The sequence below is a fragment of the Beta vulgaris genome, chromosome 3, assembly GCF_026745355.1.
Source record: "Beta vulgaris subsp. vulgaris cultivar EL10 chromosome 3, EL10.2, whole genome shotgun sequence".
Lineage (NCBI taxonomy): Eukaryota > Viridiplantae > Streptophyta > Magnoliopsida > Caryophyllales > Amaranthaceae > Beta > Beta vulgaris.
Genome location: NC_079204.1, coordinates 2430356 through 2446859, shown reverse-complemented (window position 1 = coordinate 2446859; position 16504 = coordinate 2430356). Strand labels below are relative to the sequence as shown.

General features: G+C 33.8%; 2 protein-coding genes across 12 annotated transcripts; one reads left to right on the top strand and one right to left on the bottom strand.

The window, feature by feature from the left end:
• Positions 1-190: 190 nt before the first annotated feature.
• On the bottom strand, positions 191-3017 carry LOC104888049 (60S ribosomal protein L13-1). The gene is made up of 5 exons (XM_010672879.4): positions 2861-3017; positions 1749-1864; positions 1508-1641; positions 839-997; positions 191-653 (listed from the first exon to the last, which is right to left on the bottom strand). Exons 2-5 carry the CDS (start codon positions 1855-1857, stop codon positions 432-434), a joined length of 624 nt encoding a protein of 207 aa, XP_010671181.2. The 5' UTR covers positions 1858-1864; positions 2861-3017; the 3' UTR covers positions 191-431.
• A 2788-nt stretch (positions 3018-5805) lies between these two features.
• On the top strand, positions 5806-12420 carry LOC104888048 (pentatricopeptide repeat-containing protein At5g42310, chloroplastic). 11 transcript variants are annotated; one of them, XM_057393472.1, is made up of 7 exons: positions 5824-6042; positions 6988-7213; positions 9981-10133; positions 10254-10325; positions 10643-10935; positions 11028-11127; positions 11255-12420. In XM_057393472.1, the coding sequence occupies exons 1-5, from the start codon at positions 5987-5989 to the stop codon at positions 10742-10744; spliced, it is 609 nt and encodes a 202-aa protein (XP_057249455.1). In that variant the 5' UTR covers positions 5824-5986; the 3' UTR covers positions 10745-10935; positions 11028-11127; positions 11255-12420. The 11 variants fall into 11 exon arrangements, with proteins under 11 accessions (XP_048496761.1, XP_048496762.1, XP_048496763.1 ...); XM_048640800.2 differs by having other exon boundaries at positions 5815-7213; positions 10643-10924; positions 11276-12420; XM_010672875.4 differs by having other exon boundaries at positions 5815-7213; positions 10643-10924.
• Positions 12421-16504: the final 4084 nt, after the last annotated feature.

The window sequence follows — 16504 nt, the reverse complement described above, 5'->3', positions numbered from 1 at the left end:
TATAAATCCTTTCCTCAAAAAGAAAAAACGATATAAATCCTAGCTCCAATTCGTAAAAGAATTTTACCAAAGTACTTCCTCCGTTTCGTTTCAAATGCAACAAAAGGGTATTATTTGTGAGATATAAAATTTCCAATTGTTGCGTTTAAAACGAGATGGAGGAAGCATTAAAAGTTGTAAGACAACAAAATGAAAACAAATGGATAAATTTCATAATATATTCAACTCTACCTTCTTTTGCTCAACATCACATACACACATCCGCACCTGACAATCATTATTCATTAAAACACCCGATAAAATAAATACCAGTTCTGAAATCATGGATATGAAACTCACAGTAAAAAGAGTATAAAAAACACCAGCTGAAGCAAACACAAGATCAACAAAGAGGTAAAAATCAAAAAATGGTCGTATCAAAATATTATTCTCTACTTCTTGTCTTCTTTCTCGGCTTCAGCAGCCCTCTTCAATCGAATACCCATGTGGCGCTCATTTGTTCTCTCCAAACGAAGCTTGGCGTATGCATTAAAGGACTTCATCTCATCAGTAACCTTAACAAGCTCGGAAATTGGAGCTTCACGTATAATCGGCATGAAGTCACCTTGGACTTGGGTGGCTGTTGCCAACTCCTCAGGAGCTGAATCACCAGCCTGCAGATATATAAGATCATAAATCAATCATTCACTTTCAGACTGAACAATGAAAACTGTGATAAGCAACAGCTAATAGCAAGTTACCTTAAATTTCCGTGCAGATATATAAGATCATAAATCAATCATTCACTTTCAGACTGAACAATGAAAACTATGATAAGCAACAGCTAATAGCAAGTTACCTTAAATTTCCGTGCCCTTCTGGGGAATACAACCAACTTGGCTTTATAGGTCTTCAACCTCTGGGTGTTCGTTTGAAGGGATTCAAGGGAACGATTCCTACGCCTGTGATCAACAGCTATGCCAATTGTTGGAGCAAGCTTCTTCGTTATACCTGCTGCCTGGTTCATGTAGAGTGTAAACATCAACATTACAATGCACATGGACTTACAATCATCAGGTAGATCAATTTCAATTTAAAAGCAAAAAAAAAAAAAAAAAAAAGTCAATCAGTTGAAAACTTAAAATACATATTGCTAGATCAAGGAATCCGAACATATAGTATTTAAGCTATTATAGAAATTGTGCATAATTAACCTATCAAATAATAGGTCTCGATAGTCTCAGCACTTAACTAGTTAAATAGTTTGATATCAAAAGAAAAAAACATAAACCAATAATCTAATGAACAATGATGTGCAGACAGCCTAAGAGCTGAACAATGGCTAATAAGTAACAGAAACTTGATTCAATGGTCAAAAGCTCCTACCACAGCACAAGCCTACAAGGGTCGGATGCTGATAAAAAAAAAATGCATAGCACATCCTAGAAACAGGCAAACCATACTAAACAGATTACCATGGGGTAAAATTTACCTCATGAACAGAAAACTGCAGAAATTAATCACTCACCTCAAGCTCCTCAAGGGAAAACCCCTTACCAGCCCTGAGTTTCATGTTGTACTTCAAGGTCTGGGCATGAACAACAGGACGAAGGGGTCCAGCAGTAGGGCGAGGAAAGATTTTCACAGCCTTCTTTTGTCTAGCTGAAATTTGCAAAGCACAATACAAAATTACAAGGCCAGTACGAGGACGTGGTGATGAGGATAGACTAAGCCACAATTTAATTTCATGTAGCAGATAGCAAGCTTACCAACTCTTCTTTTAGTTTTGCGAGCTGGCTGATTGAACCAAGTCTTGACATAGTTTTGCCAATGCTTCTTGAAATGGCCATTAGGCACAACATTATTATGCCTCACCATGGCTTACCTGAACAATCGAACAAGTGGTATACTTAGCTACAAAAGAAATCTTTCTACAACGATCTTTTCATATTTACAGGACATCCCCACTTAGCCACAAAATACCATATCAACAGAATGCAATCCAAAAACAAAGATACGTATGTTTTCCCCATATAACCAGCCAATTAGAAAAGTATAAGCACAATTCAATCTTAAATCCACAGCAAAGCTGCTATACACATACAACCCAATTGAGCAGCGAGTACCAAAAAGCTAAAACATCTACTTTACCAAGCTAGCACTAACCTCACTAGTCACTATAATACAAATTTATGAGTTATCCAAACATTTGATCCTCGTGAATCCTAAAACAGGTCCATAAAAGAAAGTAAAGAAAACTACAGTTGAATCAAGTTCACCAAGCACCATCAATTCGTAAACATACTATAACAATAAATGATCACATTCATAAATTGCATATAAAGAGCTATACATCAAAAATAACACTCCCTCCCCCACCCCCCCTCCACAAGAACCTCCAGAGCTACCAGTATCGATCATCGACCCGCTTTTCCATGCAAATAATCTCAAAAAAATTGAATTCAGAAGAACAAACTCCCCAACCTTGGGAATAAGGAAAAACCAGATTATTAAAACATTTGAAATGTGCCCAAAGGAAGCAACTTTCCTCAAAATCAGTACGAACCCAATAAAACCCAAAAAAATCTCTACTAAAATAACCTCCCCAAATTTGAACTACTGAAAAATTAAGCATCAACTAAAACACCCAGATCACATTTCTGCTTCAGAACCAACCAAATTAAAAGAATTTGATCACACAAAATGGTTTAAGTGTCTCCAATATTAGGGCAGATAATCTCATGATCAGCTATATTTGACAGACTACTCAAACAGTAATTAAAAACAAGAAGAAAATCATATAATAAGATAATTGGAAGTAAAGATGAATTAATGAAGGTATACATAAATAAAAATGTTTATTGTTCCAAAATAGAATTACCTGATAGAGAGATCAGACGGATGGTGATGAAAAAAATGGTGTTGTCGTCTCTCTGCAAATTCTGGCGGAAAGAACTTAAGACTCTCAAGTTTCAGGGTTTTATGTTCTTCTCAAAAACCCTAACATCCTCCTTTTTCTTTTTTCGGCAGGTTTTTTTTTTTTTTTTTTTGTTGATCGGGTTGAATCTTTGCGTCAAACCCGAGAATTTCGGGCCGAGCTTGATCTTGAGATGAAATGGTGCACTTTTTTCACTTGAACTTTCGGAAATTTATGTGAACTAATTTATCTAAATTTTGTAACTTATTGATTAAAAGGTGTTACAACTTATTTTAACTTATTTGATCTCATCGGAGTATTTAAAACCTAAGCCTTACCCTATATGTGAAGAGAACGAATATTAATTTAGACTAACAACTATGTCGCAAATCTAAAATTGTTCCCGAATTTCAGTTTAGAATTTTCTACCAACTTCAAGTTTTTTTGGGTAAGACTAGGGAGTAGGGATGATTAGTTCTAACTGGACAATATCGTGCATTCGAGAAAGAGGTTACTATGGTCGGACTTGGCTTTTATCCATAATTGTGGCCCGTTTTAATTATGTAGGATAGGGTATTCATAACTCGATAAGTTAAAATGATGTAGATATTAATTCAAGATACTATTAGTACTCTATGCACGTGATGCGTGCATCGATTGCTTTGGTATATTTTTAAATTTTATCTAAATATTTCATCTGTCCAAAATATAGTTCCCATTTCCCTTTTTTCACAGTAATTTATGCAAGTAGAATTTTTTATTTTTTTTTGAGGGGAAAGTAGAATTTAATTAAGAGAGATAATAAAGATTTTTTATTTATTTGAATAAATGTTGTATGGGAAAAGATGATTTTTGGAGAGAGAATGGAGAGTAATTGGTGAAAGCGCATTAATTGTAACATTTTGGTTGAATAAACAAAGGAAAAAAACAAAACTCAAGAAGCAAATAAATGATGAGACACGGTTTTTATAGACAAATTACGGGAAAATATGGAACTAAATATGAAAACAGGAACTATATTTTGGGACACCCAAAATGGAAATAGGAACTATATTTTGAGACGGAGGGAGTATAATTTTGGAAGTGTAATTTATAAACGTTATAGTACAACCTAATGTAATTTATAAAGTGTGTAAAAATTGTAAAAAAAACATTTAGATGTAAGTCTTATAGTCAAATAAAATTTGTAAGTTTTTTTATCGAGTAATCATTTTTCTCATTATGCCAAGTTACTTAGTTAATGTTTATTTAGTTTATTATTGGAATTTTAAGGAGACACCAATGTAATACACACCATGGCCCGTCTTTAAATTAGGAACGGATATAATTTTAGAAAATTTAAATATGCAACTATATATTTAGATAAGGACAAAAAAGACTTTTCATATAAGCACACCATAGCTCCCCTTTAGCTTATACTTCTATAATAGAGATGTATCGTATCGAAATAGCTAATGCGAAAATACAAGAACATTGAAGGTACAACAAAAAGGTTACACCAACTAAAGAAGAAATAATTTGTAGTTTAAACCCAAAAATAAGGTAGGTACTTTAAAGGTATCATCTACCTACAAGTTGTAGGTCGTAGCTTGAAGGTGAAAACAATTGAGATTCCGAGTAAGTTGTATCCCACGTACTCTCCACCCTTTTTAATTTTCCCTGATCTCTTTTTTGAATTATCCCTAGCTAAATGATTGCTACATAATACAAACAAATTTTTCACTAGGTATCCTTGATGTATTACGAAGTTCATGATGTAACTTTTTGATTTTAAAGATATTTGGTACTCTTTAAATTTGCATGTAATGTATCAGACACTGAAGTTGATTATGTTAACCTAAATGACATGAAATCACTTACATCCTAACCTAATTTGTCTATTAACCCACACTATGCCAAGATTATTCAACCCTAACCCAACCAATTTAATAATTTGGTCGTATTAGATCAATTTGCTTACTTAAACGGGTTGAAAACCTAAACCCAAACCCTGTTAATTTCGTGTCGGGTTCGGATCAGGTTGACGGATCATGTCAATTTTTACCATTTGAACTAAAAGTATTATTGAATTAATTTTTGTGATAGAATAAAAATTAAATTAATTCTATACAAAATAAAATTGAAAAATAAAAGCAAATTTTTAAAAAAGGAAATTCCACTTATTACCACTGTATTTTGGGCTTTTTCATTTGATATATACTGAAATTACTTTTGGATTCTATATGGTATAATTGTAGTTTGGCATTATTCTCTATCGTAAATTTATGTTAAACAAAATGTCAGTTTGGGGGTTAAATAAGGTTAGGGTTTGTCTAATTTTGTGTAATTATGGTTTTAGCAGTAATTTTTGTCCTCAACGACCAAATATAATGTCTAATTTGGTAAAAAGTAAAACAAGTCGACCTTTCCTGATACGTAAAACGAGGTTCTAGTCGCTTTTCTCCCATTTCTACTTCGATTTTGACTCATAAGAGCCAAAACGACTACCAAATCTTAGTTGGACAATACATGATGCAAAAAACACGTAAACAAGACAAATTACTAGCACTATTTAACCTAAAAGTAGTGTGTTTTATTTAACAAATATTACAATAGAAAATAGTTTCAAACTACTCCCTCCGTCCCAAAATATAGTTCCCATTTCCATTGTGGGTGTCTCAAAATATAGTTCTCATTTTCATATTTAGTTTCACACTTTTCCGTAATTTTTCTAGAAAAACCATGTACCATCATTTCTTTGCTTCTTGAATTTTGTTTTTTCCCTTTGTTTATTCAACCAAAATATTACAATTAATGCTCTTTCAAATCATCTTTTCCCATATAACATTTATTTAAATAAACAAAAAATCTTTATTATCTCTCCTAGTTTCTACTTGCATAAATTACAGTAAAAAAAAATAGAAACTATATTTTGGGACGGAGGGAGTATAATGGTAAATTGGTAACATAAAGGGTAAAAAAAACAATTTCTCTTAACAAAATAACGTGGTTAAAGTAATTTGAGAAATTTCCTCAGCGTGAGACCACACTTGCTCTTCAAAAAAAAAAATCTGCAGAATTTCGGAGTTGGAATTCAGGTTCCATTTCTCCATGAAAATGGAGCTGCGTTGCATTACCTTGTTCGCAACACCTTCAATTTTTCCCAGGTATCCCATCTCTTTTCTCATATCTTCATTTTATCCGCATTTCGCTAAACGTACAAACAAACCAAGCATTTACACTTGCTCTTGCTTTTCAATTTTTCAAATTGGAACCACAAAATCCTCAGAAAACTTGCCCAATTCTTACAATAAGTCATTTATGGAATACCCAATTGGAAAAGAACTATCTTTAGAGATGTATAGTGAAAAAATTAGCCATTATTGTAAAAAAGGGTATGTAGATAAAGCTATGTCATGTATATCTGAAATCCAGGCACTGGGTTTGTGTCCTAATTTATTTTGCTATCTATGTTTGATTGAGGGTTTAGGAAATGTTGGTAGAACCCTTGAAGTTGAAATGGTTTTCCAAGAAATGTTATATCTTGGGTTGAGACCTAATGTTGTGGTTTTTAATGTTATGCTTAGAGGGTTTTTAAGGAAAGGCTTGTATGAACTTGCTAATAGAGCTTTAAGGGTAATGGAAGATTTGGGTATGTGTAAAAATCAAGAAACTTTGGAGATTTTTTTGGATTATTATGTGAGTGGTAGGAGGTTGAGTGATACTTGGCGGATTATTGGCGATATGAAGAGAAAGGGTTATCGGCTGAATTCGTTTGCGTATAGTAGGGTAATTGAGCTTTATAGAGACAATGGGATGTGGAAGAAGGCGATGGAAATTGTTGGGGAGATAAGTGAGATGGGGGTGCCTATGGATAGGCGAATTTATAATAGCATTATTGATACATTTGGGAAATATGGTGAGCTAGATGAAGCATTAAAAGTGTTGGGGAAGATGCGTAGGGAAGAAATAGTGCCAGACATAATGACATGGAATTCTTTGATCAAATGGCATTGTAAGGCTGGGGATCATATGAAGGCGCTTGATTTGCTTACTGAAATGCAAGATCAGGGACTGTATCCTGATCCTAAAATATTTATTATCTTGATCAGTCAGCTAGGAAATCTTGGGAAGTGGGATTTGTTAAGGGAAAATTTCGAAAAAATGAAATACCGAGGTCACAAAAAGAGCGGAGCTGTGTATGCTGTTCTGGTTGATATATATGGGCAGTATGGGAAATTTCAGGGTGCAGAAGATTGTATATCAGCTCTAAGAGCAGAAGGTGTTCAGATGTCATCAAACATATATTCTGTTATGGCTAATGCGTATGCTCAACAGGTATAACTTTCTGCCTTTTCCTCCTCAACTCTATGTTAGTCTTAATTTTCTGATGCATGTTTATATCATCCTGTGCTCCACTTTCGGATGTAAGGCCATTTGGTCATTGTTGCTTTTAAGGATGCAATATCATTGAAAGAGGAAGGTGAAACATGCTTTTTATCTTCTTGTTTTTTCAAGGATTTCTTTTTCTTCAAAAAAAACAAATTTGCATAAAAAATGGGTTGAATTCTATGACTTCCTAATTTGAAAGTTTTTGATAGCCTTTACGGTGGTAATTTAGAAAAAATATGTGTGTACTAAGGAAAAATTGGAGAAAGTTGGAGGATGGAATGAGTATGAGTAGATGGGGCGTAAATCCTAATGGGGATGTGAGTAGGAGAGCTGTATGCTATATGGGAGCACAAGTTGTAGCAATTAAATCGCTTTACATAGGCTCTGAGGATCATAAGCAACAAGCAAATAGGTCTTCAAGATGTTAGCTTGATCAGTTGATTGTAGATGGTATGCCTTCTAAGTAAGATTGACAGGTTTTAGCAAAGAGCAGAAAGTAGATCCTTTGGGCCAATACTTAGGTCTCTCAAGAGAGACTTAAATGGGGACGGACTTGTAGGATTTTGGAATTCGTTGAAACTTTCTTTTAATATTGACAAGATTTTCCGTTAACTTCATATGGTTGTGACTTGTGAGTTATAGTTTTTCAGGTTTTGTCAGGATACTTTAGTTCAGGCTAGTGTTATCCATGGTCCTCATGCGAATTGTGACATCAACAATAGAGGATGTTTGGGCCTGCAATTTCCTTTACGATGGATAGATCGTATCCTTACCTGTGCAATGAGCTTCTAAATGGTGACTTTTTCGATACTGCCTACGATGATAATAGTCATGAGGGTCATCCTCTCCACTATGGGGGCTTCCTTGTGGTTTTTGTCAAGATTTTCTGCCAGCTCTTAGAAATATTGAATGAGTTACAGTTTTACATGATATACGCCCAAGGAGCAGCTTAGGGCCTGATGTCATTTGTGCAAAAAAGGGGATCCCAGACCACCTTGGGATTTTTGGTGCACCTAGGAAGCCTTTTTCCTCCCTTTCTCTTTCGAGATTTTGTGGCTTTATGAGTTTTGAAAGTCCAAATGAGCTCTTAGCAGAAATTGAGTCTAGTAATAAGGGGATCCTTGATTACTTCTGGAAGCAACCTTTTTTTTTTTTATTCTTTTGAATTCTGTTTTTGAGTATGCTTTATACTTTATAGTGATCTCCAAAAGCCGCATGCAAACAGCAAACATGGATATCATATTCATGTATTTATGGTGGCTTATATAATTTGCATTATACATCCTTATTAACTTTTGCTGAGGTTTTCACATGCATTCTGGAAGAGTCTCATGAGTGAGCTCCACTTATCGAGTGTCATAAACCTATATGTAATCCAAATGGCTAATATGGAGCCTTGGCAACCATAAGAGTTCTCAAAAGACTAATAACTCTTTAATAGACTTTCCATCAGCTTTAACAAAAGGTGTCTTATGCCTTTTGCTCAATGCTTTTGAGTTTAAGTTTGTTTTCACAGACTAATTTGAGGTCATCTGGCAACCTTAAAGAGCTCTCCTCCAATTTTCATTTACATTAACTGCTAGACCTTGAGGGGTCTTTTTTGCGTCATTAATAGTGTTTAAACATGGGTTCATCCAAAACTTTTTGAGTCTTGTGCTTTGTGCCTAGATGACCAGTAATGACCTTAAGTTTATGCAAGAGTGCTTGATAATATAAGAGACTCTGCAGTTTGGACATTTCACTAGTGCCAGGAATGGTTATGTGCTTTGCCGGAGGCAATAGATCTTAAGCATCACATTCATAGACTTGGTTGTCAATTGGTGATTTGGTGAACCCAGGATGTTTTGCTTAACCTTTTTCTATCAAGCATGATTTTTACTCTTTTGATGGGTCAGGAGCTTTTAGGAATGTCAATTGACTACAGCTATATTGTCACATTCTTTCCTCCTTTTCTTTGCCTTTCGAAAAAAGTGATATGCTAACTTTCCAGTATCTTTATTGTCTTAAGAAAGAACTCGTGAGACACCTCAACTCATCCTTGACCAAGATGATGACCCTAGGATAACCAAATCTTGAGCCATTTAGAACTATTAACTTATCGTCTCTCTAAAGCTGTTGTACAATAAAGGGAAGCTAATAAAAAAATTAATGCTCAAAACCAAGTTGTTAAAGGCCATACTTGGCAATAGTAGTGGTGCGTTGGACTTAAATGTTATAATGCTTTTAAGGTAGAACTTTTGAGACATAAGGCTTGATGTTGGTGGTCGATGGTATTGCTTAATGAGTGGTCAGGCACTCTCGTTCATGCTCTAGAAAAGTTGGATTTTTGTAGTCAGTAGGCCTTCACTTCCATATATACATAAACTGGAAAGACTTATTTCCACAACTTACTCTATGTTATGGCTTTCACATATAATGGCATAAGTGACTCTATGCCCAACATCAAGGTTCGTTAGACCTACCTTACATAGAGACATAAAGATAATAATCTTATAACAATATGAGACATGTATGTGGAATATGGTTGATGTTGGAATAATTGAAACATAAGTCTTGATGAAATTCTCAAAGGAACACAGAACAGGAAAAGGAATTGGCCATCTTGTCCAAAACGGTGATTAATATGCCCGAGTTATAAGTCATATCTGTTCTGGTCAAGTGAATAATTCTACATAATAGGCTGTGAAGCTATCTTCTTGTTTATCTGGCTTAGGGATTATGTGAAGAGACTGTGAAGGTTCTGCAAGTGATGGAAGCAGAAGGTATTGAACCAAACCTTATCATGCTCAATATCTTGATCAACGCATTTGGTATTGCTGGAAGACATCTTGAGGCACTCTCTATATACGACCATATCATAGAAAATGTAAGTGATAGCTTCACAACATTGAGAGTTTTATAGTAAAAAATTAAGAAAGCATTATCAGTCCCACTTGACTATGCATGTCACAACTGAATTTCCTTTTTTCTCGGTTTTTTCTCACAGGGAATTAATCCTGATATCGTCACGTACACCACTCTTATGAAAGCTTTGATCAGGGCAAAGAAATTCACTAAGGTGTGTTTTGTAGCACATAATCCAGACTTTTTAAAGTTTTGTACCACTTGTATTATAAGTTGTTTTATTGGCTGCACTTCATGCGTTTTGACACCTTATAGTTTCCCTTGCCTCTGAGTTCTGACTTATGGTTAAGAAGTTTAATTTTCATTTCTTTACTTGTTCATATGATAAGACATGTGAACAGAATTCTTTTGGATCTTTCAAGAAATATGTCAAATTTTATTATCAAAAGTTTCTCTTCCCTTTCACATCAATGTTTTACTTTCTTATGTCTTCTATCCTGTTGTTGATTTTTGAAGTGGTTTCTGAACCAGGTTCCTGAACTGTACCAACACATGGAGTTGGCTGGCTGTACTCCTGATAGGAAGGCTAGGGAGATGTTGCAGATTGCGCTAATGCACCTTCAACCAATATGATCTGACTAGTATTGCTGACTCTATAAAGCTCAAATCTACGTAGGATAAAATTCTGAACTTCCATCCATTGAGGAGCAGCTTCATTGTCATAACTTTGTAGCCCCAAATAACGCCAAATCACCCCCTGATAAAATCGTTTTCACACTTATGTACTAAGCAAGCCGCACCTTGGATTTGAAGGTACCTTTCTGGTATGCTTTTTGAAGAAATTGATTTATTTATGTGATACTATAGCTTCCTGCAGAATTATAATTGCACCCATTTAAGTTTCTGATCTTACCAGGTTAACAAATGCAAGGACATCATAATCCCAGCTTATGTTCTTGATGGATCTGCTGACTCGCATATTTATCTAACATATGAGCTTTTGGATTGCAGTTCAGGTAAAATGTTCATGCTTATTCTTAAAGTCTTAACATGTAGTATCAACAAGCTTCATATGTCTGAGCAACGTTTGTATCTCAGTTTGTTGCTAGACATTCCTTATTGGCATTTTCTTCACGTTGACAGTAAGTATGCTCGTATTGCTAGAGTTGCTGTGATGCTGAGGTTATCCGACTCTGACACTTCAAGTAGCAGGAACAGGCGAACAGCCTCTTATCAAAGAAGTTGAGGTTGGATTGTGTGCATTTGACTCCTTTTCGATTTTGAGTATGGCTATTTACATGTTCGATGGAGAAGAAGAAGATGAGGTATTATAATTCTACTTTGAACTGGGCCCAATCATGTCCCGTCTCTTGTTTTTCACTGAACAAGTTTGGTCTTAACTTTTTGTTCGAGGTTTAGCTTAACTTGCTAGATCATTAGTAAAGTCAAGAAAATCCTCCAACAAAAACCAGCTCAGAAGAGCTTACAACCTCATACTTGGCCATACTGTGGGCTAAAACAATCCCCTCATTCTTTTCTCGAGCTTATAACTCAATGGGAAGGCTATCACCTTCAGCTCTGATGTTGTAATAACCATAATCCCAACCTTGTCTTGAGGTCGAACTTTTAACACTCGACCCTTCTACCTTGGACACCTCTTCTAAAACCACGTCATTTTCAACAATGTGTACAAAGCATTCATACACCGCCCCCTCAGCCGTGTCAATGCCGCATCAGTAACTGATCAGTTTCCGAAGCCTCGTTGTAGCAGACACCAACATCACCTCAGCTATCATGTATGAGTCCTTAGACATCCATAAAAGCTCATGGACATGAAATCTGAGAGGATATCTTGGAGCCCGTCAGCGCACTCCGTCTTAGCCCAACGAGCCTACTGATTTTTCAATCAAATGTCATTCCAAATCTATAAGTTCCGATTTTTGTTCTGAATAGCTAAATGAGCCTACTTGTTTTTCAATCCCCACATCCTTGTTTCAAAGTAAATTTTGGCCCCTCCTCTATATTCTCATGGCCCATTTCACGTTTTTCAGTTATAGTTTACAGACTTTATACCCATCAACTAACTTCAGTCTTTCTGTCTCCTCCTTTACGTCGATATAATATATCCCCATGATCCCTCTATCTTGTTCTTGGCCTTTATATACACAAAATTTGATAGAACTCTCTAATATATATAAATTGTAGTATAAATTGTAGTCACTTTGACCAGACATTTGTGAATGTGTATATCTGAATAATATTGTAATATAGCATTTTTTAGATTTATTATCAGAAGTATTTTGTTAATATTTCTATTTCTTAGTGGTATTTAATCATTACTAACTTATACTACCTCTGTACTTTTTAAGTTGCACCATTTGGTTTTGTAGCACTATTCATGACCAGCTTTGTTGAGCTATTTTTCATTATTATAAAAGAAAAACATTCAAGTGGAGTGTCTTAATGGGATGATTCCGAATATCAAATGATTCGTCTCAATGCGATGATTCCGAATATCAAATTTTTATAATTTTTACTTACACTCAATAAGAGGTATCAATGATCAAAGAATTGTCTCGACAAATGTAAAAAAGCAAATGGTGAAACTAAAAAAATATAGAGGTAGTAGTAAAATAACGATTTGATGATAACATGTAATCAACTTATTCAAATTTGGATCTTGTATGTGTTTTCGATATTTGCTGCCTTTTTTTTCTCTTTGTAGATGAATAATGAGGATTGTTCATAATGGAGGACTAAGGGTCTGTTCTCCCCATCTTATTTTCAGTTCAGTTGTAATCAATTCAATTTAGCATTAACTATCATTTCTTAGTTATAATTTAATTCAGTTCAATTTAGTTCAGTTCAGTTACAATAAGTTTAGTTTAGTTCAATTGCAATCAGTTCTTCAGTTGTTTTATGTCGAAGAGAACATGTCTAAAGTTTTCTTTTTAATAAAAAAAAAAGAAAAGAAAAGGAAAGTTGAGGACAAAACTCAAAGAGTGGAGGATAATTTATTTTCCCGTTATCCACGACAGGTATTTAATTGAAAGATGAGATTCTTCCACCACAATCAGTCCGAATCTAAGAAATTTTCTGGAGACATATATAATCATATAAGATTCTCCCTATATATAATTAAAGTAGTGGTAGCAGATAAAGACTAAATGTGTCAAAATCATGTCTAAAATCATGGCATCATGCATGAAAAATAAGTAACAATAATCTTAGGCTATGTTTAGTTCATCTGAAATTTTCTGATCTGAACTTATCTGAACTTATTTTTTCTAATCTGATCTGATCTGATCTGAACTGATCTGATTATAAGATTTTATCTTTTAGATTTTTCTCAATATATAAGAAAAAATATAGTCATGTGGGGTCTTGTTTGATTCGTATTATAATTTTTACTAATATGTAATGAAAGATATAATGATTTTTAAATATAAGCATGATCTGAACTTATTTTTTCTGATCTGATCTGATTAGATCTGAAATAAGCAAAAATAAGGTGAACTAAACATAGCCTTACAAGTGGTCCTTGCATAATTTTGATCTTCGCAAGTATGGAACTTTTTGATAGGAATGTGAATGTGTGATTTCTATATTAAATATGGTCGGTCCTCCAATTAAATTCTACTGTTATTATTTGCACATATAGTCAATCTGGTTAATTTATTATTGATAAATGTGCAACTTCCTAGCAATTTCCAAGTGACAATTTCGACTGGAATAACTTACAATCTTAAACAAAAAAAAAAGTGTTTATGAATCTACTACGTTTTGTTGTTTGAAAGGTTGGTATAGGTTATGGTATATAAATTCATGTTAATTTTGATGATTTATGATGAAAGTTCTATGTAATGTCTAGGTCATGCAAGTCTTATTCATCAAAAGCAATTTGGAGATAGTAGTTTTTTTTTTTTAATCTATATGAACCACGAAAGCAGTACGGGAGATATAGTAGTTAGTGGTAGTAAACTAGTAATAAGTTAATTAAAAAAATCCACATGTTTGGATAAAGTTTAATTGTGCATGGATATATATATGGGATTTCATTTACAAAATTACATGTAAAATTCTTACCATTAAAATCATTTATCAATTAGTGGCTGTCAAATGAGCCTTAATGATGGCAATTGCTATTTATCAAAAATGGATATTGTTTTTTATCAGAATAAAAATAAATACATTAAAAGAGAACCTCGAATTACAATTGACTTGTAACTTATCAACTTATTCAACGAGCCACTTTAAGCATTTTCTTCCCCATTTACTTATACATCTAACCATCCCTTGCGGTTAGAGTTTTGTGTCGTGTTAATCTTTTGTCAAATGAAGCTTAAATTTTGTCTCATACACATGGTGGTCCTTTGCCTTTAACATGCTCATAAAGTTATAACAATTGTGTCTTGCATAAGCCACTACACTTATAACTTATAAGTTATAAGTGCGATCCATCTATCATATTAGTAGGAAGAGAAGAGTCGGACATATAGACATATGCGTTTGAAAATTGGACCGTGGCTCCCCCTCCCTCCCTCCCCCCACTCCCACCCCCACCCCCACCCCCACCCCCACCCTATATTCTTAAGAATAAGGGGTGACAAATTTCTTATTTAATATTGGACCAAGGATCAAATATTCATTAATAAGCTAAGTATATATAAAGAGCCTTAAGTATTGGTATGACTATTAGTATAAGGGTGAAGATTTTTCTTGAGACTTGATAAGCTAGTTTAAGACTAATTTATGACATATGCGCATATAACTTTCAAAGCTCAAAAAAAGGACTTGCAGTAACATTATCTCTAAAGAAAAAAGGAATAAAGATAAGTTATGTATGTCACATACACATAAGAAGGGAAAGTATGGAGAATTAAAATCCAAGGAAAAGAAAGTAGACATCTTCATGCAAGAGAAAGTGACAGGAAATTCCTTCCCAACAGCATGGGAAAGCCTTAAAGTTCATGACCTCAAGGATAAAGAAACCCCCCCCCCCCCCAATACACAAAATATAGTTAGTTTTTCCTATGCATGTTACCGACAAGTGATTGTTTGATTTAGATTGCTTATAGGTGGCGAACAGGTTATTTAAGTCGCTTATGAATCGTTTAATACAGGTCATTTAAGTTGCGTATGAAATAAATAAATCGTTTAATATGGATCAAGTTTATTTTAGATGAATTGACTCTGATTTAGCTGAAATGAATATTTAGATTAAAACATAAATTATATTAAGTTAACACTTACAAATAATAGAAAAGATATACCAGTAAACGTAAATAATAGAGTTTTAAAATAACCGAAATAAATTAAAATTTGGATTACTTTATGGTGGGAAATCATAGTTGACGGCATGGTTTGGGTTGATTAGGGTTCGGGTTTGTCTAATTTGAATCAAGCCCGAGTCAGTTCAGGTAATTTCATGACAATTTCAGGTCATATTGTAAAAATTTATACTTCTTTTAAATTGTAATCAACCATCAAGCAACTATTTTTATTTCTCCCAAAAATGAAATATACTTGATATTATAGCTTCTTACTTTATTGTTCTTCATGTGACAAGTGATTTTATACTTCTTGTGCTTAAAGGATATCATAATTTTTGAAATATACTAAAATAACACCAATTACTTAAAAATTATAGGTTTATGGATGAAAATCCGTTTATATCTAGGCACAAACAAAGTTATTTCTCGTCAATTTCATTTTTTAAACTCAACTATCGTACTTTTGGAAATTGGAAACTAAACATACACATGAATTATTCAATTTTTGTTAACAATTTAATGTATTACTTTATTGAATTTAATAACATCGAATATGAACAAGCTTACAATAATCTATCATAAAAAGTGTATTACAAAACGTGCTCACCTAATATTTGTTGCTTAACAAGGAATTAAGGATGGGGATGATGTTGAAAATATTGAATTCTTGTGAATTTAAAGTTTAAATATGGAAGTAACAAGTATTCGTTATATATCCACAATATTATCCTCAAAAGCTCCATGTAGGATACAGGCAAAGGCATATAGCCCTAGATACTGGGAATTGGATAACAATATGACGAGGTGGCTGCTTTTTCAGTTTCTTGTTTCTTGCTAGCCATTATTATGGGCAACTTTTGGATATTGCAACTAGAAAAGCAAAACAAAAACAAAATTAAAGCTTTCGAATAATGTATTATTATTCAATCATGTCAATTCTCATGTTTGTATTCATATAATTCATTACTCCTACTCAAAATTGGCCCATCTCTCTTTTTTCTTTAGTTTGTCCACTACCTATATGTAGTATGTAATAATAAGAAAAAAAATAATCAATTTGAAAGCAAAAAAGGTGAAATCTTGAAAAAAAAGAAAATTTTCGACTAAATCTTTGACAAAG